Source organism: Euleptes europaea, chromosome 19 (assembly GCF_029931775.1).
Source record: "Euleptes europaea isolate rEulEur1 chromosome 19, rEulEur1.hap1, whole genome shotgun sequence".
Classification (NCBI taxonomy): domain Eukaryota; kingdom Metazoa; phylum Chordata; class Lepidosauria; order Squamata; family Sphaerodactylidae; genus Euleptes; species Euleptes europaea.
Genome location: NC_079330.1, coordinates 3,398,354 through 3,410,682, shown reverse-complemented (window position 1 = coordinate 3,410,682; position 12,329 = coordinate 3,398,354). Strand labels below are relative to the sequence as shown.

Here is a 12,329-nt window from a genome sequence, read left to right as displayed (position 1 = left end):
AGAAGCCCCTTCTATAGTTAACCCCATCCTTTAAGGAAGGGCTGCAACTCAGTGGAAGAGCCTCTACTTGGCATGCAGAAGATGGCAGGTTCAGTCCCCAGTATCTCCAGTTAAAAAGGACCAGGCAGTAGGTGGCATGAAAGACTCCGAGAGCTGCTGCCAGTCTGAGTATACAATCCCGACCTTGATGGACTTCTGATTCAGTATGAGGCAGCTTCATGTGCGTTCATGTGTATGTGTTCAGACATGACACAGGTGGTTGCCGGAGGAAAGGAGCCTTTTCTGTAGCGGCACCCAAGTTATTTTATTTATTTCATTTATATCCTGCCCTGCTTTCATCAGAATTTATCACTTTACGGGGGGGGGGGGTTTCCCAGGAGGTCTCCCATCCAGGCAGTGGCCAGACCCGCACATGCTTAGTTTCCACAAGGTGGCTGAATCATGTTCCTCCAGACTGTATACCCAAAGGTGTGGGTATACCAAACCCTGTTCAGAGATGCTCTCCAGGTTAAAACAGTTTTCTTTGCCCATTTCTAACCGAACAATACTTTGCTTTGGTTGCCGGCTGCTTGTGACAGCTTTATTGGTTACATTTGGTCTCTTTAATGATGGTTTGCGTTGTTTTTAAAAACTTCTTTAATGAGGTTGGCGATTTTAGTAAACGTGATTTGCATAAATAAATAAGGGAGGCGTTGCAAGGCGGAGAATGATGGAAAGGAGGCAGCTGTGTTGGTCTACGGATGAAACTCCCGAAACAACCGTTGTGCAATACCTTTTTATTGGGACCAGCCCACATGTCACAAAACCCCTAGCACATGTTTTTGAGTTTTCCAAAGCCTCTTTGTGTGTTCAGGAAAAAAGAAAAGAAAAAAGAATAAAGGGCAGGGATGGGCGAAAAAGACATTTTTGAGGCATGATGGAAGAAAGCCCCAGAAGAAGTGTTCTCACGAAGACTTTTTTGTGCCTGCTTGTTGATTACTTGGGCTTTTATCACGAGTTTTTAAAACACGACCAGTATCATGAGTACCATTGGTCACATTATGAGAAGACAAGAGTCACTGGAAAAGTCAGTCATGCTAGGAAAAGTTGAGGGCAGCAGGAAAAGAGGAAGACCCAACAAGAGATGGATGGACTCAATAAAGGAAGCCACAGCCTTCAATTTGCATGACCTCACCAAGGCTGTCAAAGATAGGACATTTTGGAGGACTTTCATTCATAGGGTCGCCATGAGTCAGAAGCGACTTGACGGCACTTAACACATACGGTACCATGAGACTGAATTTTTTTTTAAAAGCCAGTTTATATGTGGAATTAGGCAGGAATTCGTACTTCACACTCAAGAGACAGAAGCCTGGTTTAGCCATGTTCCTAGATACTCTCCTTTGGTGAGTCAATTTCTCCCTGATCAGCCTTTCCAAAATTCAGTTTTGCCCAGATGTTGCTGTTGTCTCGATTTGGACTTTCTAACCTGCTGTGGGTAGCTGACAGGAGATGTTATTTTATTAGCTTATTTATATCTCACACTTTCAACCGATGGTTCCCAAGTCAGCTTACAAATGTTCACTAATATAATTACAATTCCCAAACAATCCAGGAAAATCACTGAGTCAGATCTTGTGGATCCATTCCGCTTCCAGTCTTTTTCCTCCAACGGAGCCTTTCCCTGACGCAGAACTGCTTAGCAAACCTTCTTCAAACCAGAGTTTCTGAATTAGGTTTACTAGTGGGTCACGAAACCATGGTTAAGTAAGCATCAAGACATCACACTAGGCCATGGTTATGTTTTCTTAACCTCAGTTTGGCATGTGGTCTGAATCGAGCCGTACATGAAGAAGAAGAAAAAGAAGAGTTGGTTTTTATATGCTGACGTTAAGGAAGAATCAAACCGGCTTACAATCACCTTCCCTTCCCCTCCCCACAACAGACACACTGTGAGGTAGGTGGGGCTGAGAGAGCTCTAAGAGAACTGTGACTAGCCCAAGGTCACCCAGCAGGCTTTGTGTGGAGGAGCAGGGAAACCAACCCGGTTCACCAGATTATCATCCTTCACTCATGTGAAGGAGTGGGGAATCAAACCCGGTTCTCCAGATCAGAGTCCACTGCTCCAAACCACCGCTCTTAACCACTACACCACGCTGGCTCTCATTTATGCACCTTTCAATGTGTGCATTCATAGAATGGGAAAGATAAATGAAGTGGGATTCTAACTCCCTCTCAAGCTCTGGTCTTGGATTCAGCTCCAGAGAAATGTCTGCAGTAATGTTACTGCCACACGTGTGTTCATGTGTCTGTAAACAAGCGCTAAGGTGCAAGTGGATTCCTGTTCCTTTTGCCCTGCTGCTCAATCCAGGTGTCCATCTCTGGGCTGGGCAGATATCTAATGCGCGGAGTGTTTTCTGTGTGAAGCCCTTAGGCAGATAAATGACACCGAAGCTGTGTAAGTTCAGGGAGACAGTGCAAATCATAAACCGATATAATTAGAAGGGAGAGGTTTCGGACGGATATACTGTGGGCTATAGACATCTATACAAAGGGAAGATAAAGTAGAAATACTGGAGGTTAGATACAGTGCAGGTAGATTACCCACGGTGCAGATAAATTATGAGGGGTTAGAATGAGCTGACGCCCACAGATAAATCAGGTACAGGAGGAATAGAAGCGTCTTGCAGCTTGACATCACGGAGAGGCGAAGAAAAGGTGTTCTGTTCTGTGTCTGTGTGTGTGTCTGCACTGATAGTGATTTAATAAGTCTCCTGTTCTTTTTTTCTCCTCCCTCAGTGACTCAACTTCAGACAACTTTAGCCTCCGTCCAGGAACTTCTCATCCAGCAGCAGCAGAAAATACAGGAACTCACTCAAGAACTGGCGGCTTCTAAGGTGCTCCTTCTCCTCCTCCACCCTTGCAAATGACCACTGCAGTTTACTAGCCCACCTCTTCTCAGGTGTCCCTGTGGGAGCCCTGGTGTGGCCTAAAAAGGAGAACACTTTTCAGAACGTCCCTACCTGCTCGCCTGGGGAACACTCCTATTCACGGGGGGGGGGGGGGGCAGCCAGGCAAGCGGCTGTTTATGTGCCCCCCCTCCCTCGTCCCCACCACATAGGTTTTAATAGAATCGTAAAAGCAATAGCAGAGCCCTGTGGCACAGAGTGGTAAGCTGCAGTGTTGCAGTCCAAGCACTGCTCACAACCTGAGTTCAATCCCGACGGAAGTCAGTTTCAGGCAGCCGGCTCAAGGCTGACTTGGCCTTCCATCCTTCCGAGGTCGGTAAAATGAGTACCCAGCTTGCTGGGGGTAAAGTGTAGATGACCAGGGAAGGCAATGGCAAACCACCCCAAAAACAAAGTCTGCTTAGTAAACATCGCGATGTGACATTACTATTATTACCCAAACACAATAAAATAAATAAATAAAACAAGGGTGCAAATAAAAATCTTTCATGGAGGAAAGAAACCCAGACGTGAGTTCTGTGGAACTACATCCACATTATATTAGGGGTCCCAAGCCACAGGAGGGATTCTCTCAGGATCTCCCAAGCCAAGCGGGAAGTGGTGGTTTCTAGTGCATAGATCCCCCCCAAAATCCACCTAGATGACTCATTCCAACATCACATTTTCTGGTTTGCACCACCAGAGGAATGAGACCCTGGAGTGCTGCTGGCCTGAGTAGACAGTACTGACTTAGATGGACCAAGGGTCTGATTACATTCGGCAGCATCATGTGTGTTCATGTGCAGCAGCTCTCCAGGGTCTCAGGCTGAGGTCTTTCACATCACCTACTGCCTGATCCTTTTAACTACAGATGCTGGGGATGGAACCTGGGACCTTCTGCATGCCAAGCGGGGGCTCTGCCACTGTGCCACAGCTCCTCCCAGAGCTGCTCTGGAAAAGAAAAAAGGCAGCCACAAAAAGAGACTTAGAGCACACCAGTGTTTTGTGTGTGCGTGCGTGCGTGCATTTTTTAATCAGATAAATAGCTATGGGAGAAGATTTAAACTCTCCCCTTCCTTAGCCCTGTGGTCCTGATCCCAGCAGCCATCTCCACCACTCAGACCACAGGACTGGTTGGAGTTTTCTTTCTCCTGGCTTTCACGCTGTTGAAATACCCACACTGAATCCACATTTTGGACAACCTGGGCAATAGGAAGCCCAGGGCAATTGGGGAAGTATATCCAGGGGCCTGCATCAATTCGTGTGTCCCCTAACCCAGAAGGTCCCTAGTGGCTTAGAGCCAGCCAGGAAATTCGGAAACCATTTGTGGGGGACATCTAAAGAAAGCACATGGGTTTCTTTAAAAAGAAGGAAGTGCTTTGGTGGTTCAAGGAGCCTGTGAAAAATCTCCCCACACTGCCTCCTCTTTTCATTCTTTCTTTCAAAAATCTTTCTCTTCTTAAAATGGTAGCATTCACTGCCGTGTGATCGAAACCGCATGTGTATAATATACAAAAAGAGACTTGGCTGAACTCATAAACTGTAGGTTTTAAAAGCTTGTGTTTTCTCAGCTGCGACGTAAGTTTTTTTTGTATTTTTTTAATCTGTTTTCTCCCAACTCCTACTGGTATGCTGTAAAAAATTAAAAGGAAGAGCTTTAAGTAATTAAAAAAAATCTGCATTAAATGAAAAGACGGGAGGGAATCTCTGGGCTTGGATTTTCTACAGCAGTTTAAAAAATGAAAAGAAAGCTGGTTTTAAAAAGCCCCAGATGTCAAATTTTATTTCTTAAAGTCCTCCAGCATCTGGCACCAGATGTGTTTTGGATATCCGAGTCCCTTCGCAGGCCTGTGAGTGGAAACCGCTGGCTTGTTAATGCGCTTCGGTAGCTTTGGAGGGCCAGAACAGTGGCTCCCGATTCTTTCTGCCTCCGAGGCTTGACGGGGAGAGGAATCCCCGGGGGAGTGCCTCTGCGTGGATGTTGTCAGCTGCTGTTTGTCGCTGGTTGGGAAGGTGCTTGATGCCAAGTCAGCCTTAGCTGGGAGTCATTTCTGAGTGGCTTAAAGAGCCCGTTCTCACATTCAGCAGAGAAAGGGTGGTGGGATTCTAGATTGCTCTACTTCAGGCTGCAGGAGGAGGAGGAGAAGAAGAGTTGGTTTTTATATGCCGACTTTCTCTACCACTTAAGGCAGAATCAAACCGGCTTACAATCACCCCACAACACTGTCATGGGCCCTGCCTTCGGAGCTGAGGACCCAGAGGACTCTGAAGCTGAAGTGGAGGAACAGGTTGCCTCTGGGCCTTCAGTACCTCCATTGCAGTCAGTAGTACAGGAGCCTGAAACAACTCAGCAGGAACCACAGCTAGGCAGAGAGATGGAACAAAGGCAGACAGAAGCTACTCGTCCCCCAACTCCTGCAGTGGAAGCTGAGAATGGCAGCCCTCCAAGCTCACCTGAACCTGATAGGCATATCAGGACTCGCCAGTGTATAGTTTTGCAGGGTAGGCGAAGGAGTGCTCGCCTGGAAAGCCTAAGCAGACAGAGAACTGGTGCTGAGTCATTGCAGGATGAAGCCTAGCTTGGAAGTGCACTGACTGATAAAGGCAGTGCAGGCACGCTTTCACTTTGCGGAAGCAACCGTGCAATTTCCCTGCCTTCTTGCTACTGCTATGATTGATCTTTCCGGCCGCTGACTCCTGCCTGTTTTGACGACGCCTCTGAATACTGACCTTGGGAGATAGCAGAATCTTTGTTGCCTGCTCCGAAAGGGGCTAGATACCTCCCGCACGTCTGAGGACTGCGGGCACCGCCCAGCCCTTGGCCTACGCCAGCACAAACACATCCTGTGAGGTAGGTGGGGCTGAGAGAGCTCTAAGGGAGCTGTGACTAGCCCAAGGTCACCCAGCTGGCTTTGTGTGTAGGAGTGGGGAAACCAACCCGGTTCACCAGATTAGCATCCGCTGCTCATGTGGAGGAGTGGGGAATTGAACTTGGTTCTCCAGATCAGAGTCCACCGCTCCAAACCACCACTTTTAACCACTACATCACGCTAGAGGCAGATGGTTGTGTGTGTGTTTAAAGAATCCCCCAAACAACTCTTCCCTTTATATGTCAAGCAAACTCATCAGAGAGGGAGAGTTTTAGCACTGCCCCCCTCCCCGCTATGCAGGTTGGCGCTTCCTAAATCTCTATAAGGCAGGTTAGGCTGAGAATGTTTGACTGGCCCAAGGGGTCACCCAGCAAGCTTCTGTGGTGGAGAGGGGATTTGAACCTGGGTCTCCCAGATCCTAGTCTGACACTCTACCCACTATATCACGCCGTCACCACCTATTACACTACAACACTTCACCACAACACCACGATGGCTAAAAGGAGCATGCAGGTTCAGAGGCAGCATACAGCTGAATGCAAGGTGCTCAGTAAGGACAGCAGGAGAGGGCGGTCGCCTTCATGTCCCTCTTTTGTGGGCTTTCTAGACACATTTGGCTGTCCTCTGTTGGAAACAGATGCTGGAGCAAGCGAACTTTGAATGAATGTTACGCAGTTCAATCTGTTTCAGTTGCTATCTGCGTAGATTGCCTCTTATGTCTAAAAATCTTTAGCTTTTGACAGAAATCGAGCACAACGGCCCAAATCTTTGAACCCAATCCTCTGTGTACCTTCTTGGACCCTTTGTCTTCTTAGATGTTGCCAGTTGGTGGGATATTTTCACATACACGATTTATAATTCAGTTGAGAGACCAATGCAAAATGATTAAAGATTGGGGCATAATTTCTCTTGGAGACGCTTAAATCTCTTACCACCCCCACCCCACCCCTGATCACCATCTCTTCTTTGAACACTAGGCCACAACTTCCACTAACTGGATCCTGGAGTCTCAGAATATCAACGAGCTAAAGTCGGAGATCTACTCGCTAAAAGGACTGCTCCTTAACCGGTATGGAAAATGGGAGATTATGGGAGCGGGGCCAGCATATTAGTCCTGATTCACACTCACAGGAAAAGGAGGCGGCAGAACGAGCTGGACCCCTCCAGAGAGCAGATGCTGGATTCCGGCTCTGAGCGTTCCTCTGTATAAAAAATATCCATGCAACTAGGAAGCTAGCTTAGCAGGGAAATAGGTTCTGCCAAGCCCCCTTGTAGTTTTTCTGTTTGCCAGAAGTTTTTTGACATATGGGAGCACTCCATCGTCAGCTTGAAGTGGTGCATTTGTGAATCTGGCCTTAATCTGGAAAAAAGACCTATTCCTCAACAGGCAACCCACAGGCAAGCCAAATCGGCCCCCTTTTTCCTTTTAACTGACTCTCAGCATGTCATCATGTCATACTTCCTGCAGCTTGTCCAGTTGGCATTAGGCTGTTTGTCTTAGAGGAGGTGGGGCAGTGTTCTTTTCTTTTTCATTTGGTTTCTTTACAGAATCATATTTTTTTCTGCACGAGACCCTTTCTTTGTCTGTGGGGTGGGGGCAGGGCCCAGCCAGTGTAGTGAGTTTGATGGGCAATTCCCTAAATTCTGTAGCATGTAATATTTGGGGTGCAGTTGTGACCCAGCCCCACTGTGGGTGCTTATTTCTCCCCCACTAAACAGCGCCTAAAATGTTGGCAGGATTCTTGTTTTCTCCATGAATTTTATTCCTGTTTTTTCCCTAAAACAACTGAGAAGTTACCTTCTGAAATTATTTAATAATGTTTAATTAAAAGGGGGGGGGGGAGAGGAAGCTGGGCAACCGAACCTGGGATGCGACTAGTTGCCAGGAGCCGGCTGGTCATCTGAAGACCCTCAACAGACAGATGACGGCTCTCGGGGGGCCGGATCAGGGAGTGTTGTTGACTCACGGTCCTCTGTGAACATTTGAAATTGCTGTATGCTGAGTCAGGCTACTTCTCAGTATTGTCTGCTCTGACTGGCAGTGGCTTATCCTATTCTGGGGCTGAGAACGTCTTCCTCATCACCTGTTCCTTGCAACAGCTAGATTTTAGTCCAGTAGCACCTTAGACTCCAGCAAGATCTCTAAATTGCCCTGTCAAATCTAGCTGTTCTACTGCAGACCAACACGGCTACCTTCTGAAACTGTTCCTTAGAGAATCCTAGGCCATTTACGCTTGGTAATTAGCAGCGTGTTCCAGGCTGAATTGCCCCGCATATTTTTTTTGAGTTTTTCACGCTGAACCATCATTTAGGAAGTGACTGCGAAGCTGGTGCATACCTGCTTCCCATTTCTTAAGAGCCCCTTTAACGCGACCTTTTGTGATTGCTCTGCCCCCGCCGCAAAGAATCCCCGCAAGGCAGCATGCAAAATTACAGCCGCGCGTTAGCTATTCACACGGCAGTTGCTAATGGCTATGCATACAGGAACGAAGGAGCAGGCTAGTGGGGGGTGGAATTTCTCCTTTTGCATCGGGACCGTGAATAGGCATTTTAAAGGTCACATTTAAAAAAAGAGCTTTGAGCGAGCATCAAAACTGACCCTGTATAAATGGCCTTAGTGTAGTTTGAACCTCGGACCTTTCGCTTGCGGAGCAGGTGCTCTGCCCCTGAGTTACAACTTCTCCCTTCCTTATGGGTCCAGTTCCTAAAAGGTGTGGGGAATAAAGAGGGGGCTGACCCAGCCTCCTCCGGCCGTACCTCTCTGTATGTAGAAGAATTATTTCTTGTGCAAAACTTCGTTGCTGCCTGAAGTCATTTGGTGAGCAGAGCAAGGACAGGCCACCCTTTGTCTGCGAGCGCAAGGGGACATCTTGTCACTAAGAGGAAATTCATTGTCCTGGCGGTGTGTGTTGTGTGTGTTTTTAATGCAGCTGTGGAGATAAGTGCTTTTGGGAAATATATTTGTTAAAATAAATAAATAGAGCCAGCCAATGCAGCCTTCCCCAGCAGCAAAGGGAAGAGGCGGTGATGCCCAAGCCAAGAAAAGAGTCCAAATTGAATTTCCTGATAGCCTTTATGATACCAGTGAATAATGTCGGGCATTAGCTCATTTGCATGCGGAGGAGACTTTGGCTTCAAAATCAGCGGCCTCCCAGGACTAGAGTTGGAAGGGGAGTTGCAGAGAGTAGAACGGGGCTCGTTCCCCACCCACGTGGCCACTTGACATGCCACGTTAACAAGAGGGTGCCGCCATGCCGCTGGCTTCCCAGACACATGATGCCAGTGCCTGGCTCCAAGGGGAATTCTGGAAGAGCTGGCAACCCCACTGGGGACTCACCTTATCCTGGCCACAGTTGGCACGGGAGAGGCGATGGGTGTAGGCTGTGTCCGTTGCTGCCTCCTGGACTTGTGCTGCCGCCTGAGTCCAAGGCAAGTCCCCAGGGTGCTGCTAGCCCTTCTGGGCTCAGCTGGCTCTGTCAATGCTCAGTGGTTTTAACTGGAAATGTTTTTTAAACTATTATTGTAAGCCACCTTGAACTACGAAGAAAGGCGGGATATAAATGTTTTAATGGATAAATAGATGAATAAACATATTGAGCCGGCTATGGGGTGCTTCTAGCGTGAAGTATCACTGAACGACACCTCTCAAAAAGGCAGCCTGTGCCCTACGTCAGTGGGGTTTCCACCCTGCAGCAGGGTTCATTCAAGGAATTTTGTTAACCCCAAGCAAGGGATGCCTGTGGCTTCCCCCCATGCCTCTGGCAACGTCACTGGGGCCGAGATCGCTCGTACCTGCTGGCTGGCAGTTCCACAGGTCTCTTTTGATCTTCCCCTGCTGTTTAACTACAGGGGAGGGTTGACATTATCTCAGGCATGTCTGGCTGGCGCCCATTTAAAATGAACATGGGAGGACACAAGGTAGATTGCCAGCCATTGTAGCACCTCTGCTGTGTTTCTGATGAACTCTCTAGCACAGAGGTGGGCAAATCTTGGCTGGAGGCCACTCGGGATCACAAGAATTTTTGATCAGGGGCATGATCCCACAAAATCGAAGCATCAACTACTGTTAGTGGTCTCTGGCCCCAGGACTATCCAGCTGCCCTTACCCAGAGCCAGGGCTTTTTTGGCTCTGGCCCCAGATTGGTGGAACTCTCTGTCTACTGAGACCCGGGCCCTGCAGGACTTAACCCAGTACCACAGGGCCTGTGAGTTAGAGATGTTCCACCAGGCATACGGTTGAGGCAGCAACAGTTTAGTAGATCAGTTGGCCTCCCTTCCCCCCTTCTTTCCCCCCTTTCCTTCCCCCCTTTCCCTCCCCTTCTCCCCTTTGTCCATCCTTCCCTTCCTCATTTTCCCTTCTCCTTTCCTTTTCCCTTTGCTGAGCCCTTATCTTTTTCCTGTTTCTCTTCTTGTCTCCACTCCCGGAGGAATGTCATTTAGGTGATTATGTGACTATTTGTTTTTAGTTTATGTATATATTTATTGTTGACCGTCCATTTTTATTAATAAAACTTTTTTAAAAAGAAAGAAAATTAGGTCATTGGTGGTCCTCTGCCTACGACCATTATGTACCCACTTCACCATCAGGGGAAAATTTAGTATTTATAGTAAGTGTGGAATTAGTTGCCATCTTTAACTGACTTGTAAAATGTTTTAATTCAATGGTTTAAGTGTATGTTTTAATTTATATCATATTGTATAGTATATTGTATAGTATATTTTATTGTTGGAAGCTGCCCTGAGCCTGACTTAATTGGGAAAGGGTGGGGTATAAATTAAACACAATAAAATAAATACTGGGCTGATATTCCCTGAAAGCTGCTAAATGACTTGGGGGCCATTTGGAATGGCAGAGTGGGAAGATTCCTTCAAAAGCAAATGGAGACCCCTATGTGGCTATCAGGATGAAAATGTGCCCACCTGTGCTCTAGCATCCACAGGGGCTCTTTGTGAAGATTGGGTTGTCTAGTAGGCCTTGGTCTGGTCTAGCTAGGGCAGGGGTGAATCTCTGATGGCCCCTTGAAAAGTCCGTCAGCAACCTCTCAGAAGTTCTTACTTCTTGTCTCTGAGATGCCCAAAAGCCGCTCTGTTTCTCCTCTTTCTCCCAGGAGGCAATTCCCTCCCTCACCCTCCGCCCCCAAAATCCCCTCCTGGCAAATTCCAGTCAAGCCTTCCTCCCCGTCTAACCCGGTCGCCAACAACCACAGCACCAGCAGCGACATCTCCCCGGTCAGCAACGAGTCCAACTCCTCCTCGCCCATCAAGGAGAACCACAGCCCCGAAGGTTCGAAGGTCAACTGCCACCTGCTGACCCCCGAGGAAGGGGGCGAGGCCATGATCGACGTCAAGGGACAGGTGCGGATGGAGGTGCAGGGAGAGGAGGAGAAGCGGGAGGACAAAGGGAATGAGGAAGAGGAGGAGGAGGAGGAGGAAGAGGAGGAGGATGACGACGACATCGTCAGCCACGTGGACGAAGAGGAGTGCTTGGACGTCCAGACGGAGGACCGACGAGGCGGGGATGGGCAGATCAACGAGCAAGTGGAGAAGCTAAGGAGGCCCGAAGGGGCCAGCAATGAGAACGAGATTGACTAGTGCGGCTGGGATGGCGATTTCCTGGCTCCGAGCACCTCTCCGTCATGCTCCATCCCCTGGGCCTCTTCCCTGCCCAGTGATTTCCCCTGTTCCTCCCCCCGTGATTCACCGCGAGTATCGTTGTGATCTCCTAGTGAGCCTGGTGGCCACTGAGCTAAGCTGGGCCTGAGCAGCCCACCTCTTGGTGGTTCCCCTTCCCATCTTTACCACCCTTTTCACGTCCCGGGTCAACAGAGGGCTTGGTTGTCACTCAGCCTGCACCACAGTTGGGGAAACGGGGTCTCCTTGCTAAAAACACACAGCCCACATCACCCCAGGGTTCCTGCCTCTTCCCACCCATCTCAAACCCCTCTTCCATCACCACTGCCAAAGCCACTTACCAAGTCGATGTTCCATCACTGAAAGTTGGGCTTCTGCCTTCTGGGTGGTCCCACAGACCATCCGCGCCCCTCCTCTCCCTGGTTGATATTTGTTCTCCATCAGCCCTCTTTCCCAAGTCAGGCCCTTTCTCATCAAACAGCCCACCACCGCCGCCTTATATCTGCCCCTCTTTTCCCAGTCTTCCAGGGACAAAGGAAAGCACGCTGGGTAGCAGATTGACTAGCTGCTTGCTCGGTGAAAACAAGTCTTGCTCTGGGAGCCATTTCGAGGATTCTTGGGGCCGGGCCTCCTTCATGAGTGGCCAGTCAGCTCCCTCACCAGTACTTTTCTATTACCCATCATGCCTTCTTTCCTCCCCCCCCCCAATTCTTTGGCTGCCTCCCTGCTCTTCCCAGCAGTCTGAAGTTTCTCTTTTCTAGTGAGGGGATGAGAAGAGGAGGTGGGACCCTAGCAGCCCCAGTTGCACCTTAAGTGGGGAGGGAAGGTGTCCGTGATTTGGATCCTGGTCCCCAGTTGCTAACCCTACGCTACACCCTGTGGTTGAAATGATTTTCCCTGC

At 48.7% G+C, this 12,329-nt stretch overlaps 1 protein-coding gene across 1 annotated transcript in view; it reads left to right on the top strand.

The window, feature by feature from the left end:
• Window positions 1-11,393, top strand: part of PEX14 (peroxisomal biogenesis factor 14) — a 124,170-nt gene extending 112,777 nt beyond the window's left edge. The window contains exons 7-9 of the mRNA XM_056865217.1: window positions 2,779-2,876; window positions 6,775-6,866; window positions 10,906-11,393. Of these exons, the coding sequence (XP_056721195.1) occupies window positions 2,779-2,876; window positions 6,775-6,866; window positions 10,906-11,389 (674 nt within the window). The 3' untranslated portion in view covers window positions 11,390-11,393. The remainder of the gene's footprint in view (window positions 1-2,778; window positions 2,877-6,774; window positions 6,867-10,905) is intronic.
• Window positions 11,394-12,329: the final 936 nt, after the last annotated feature.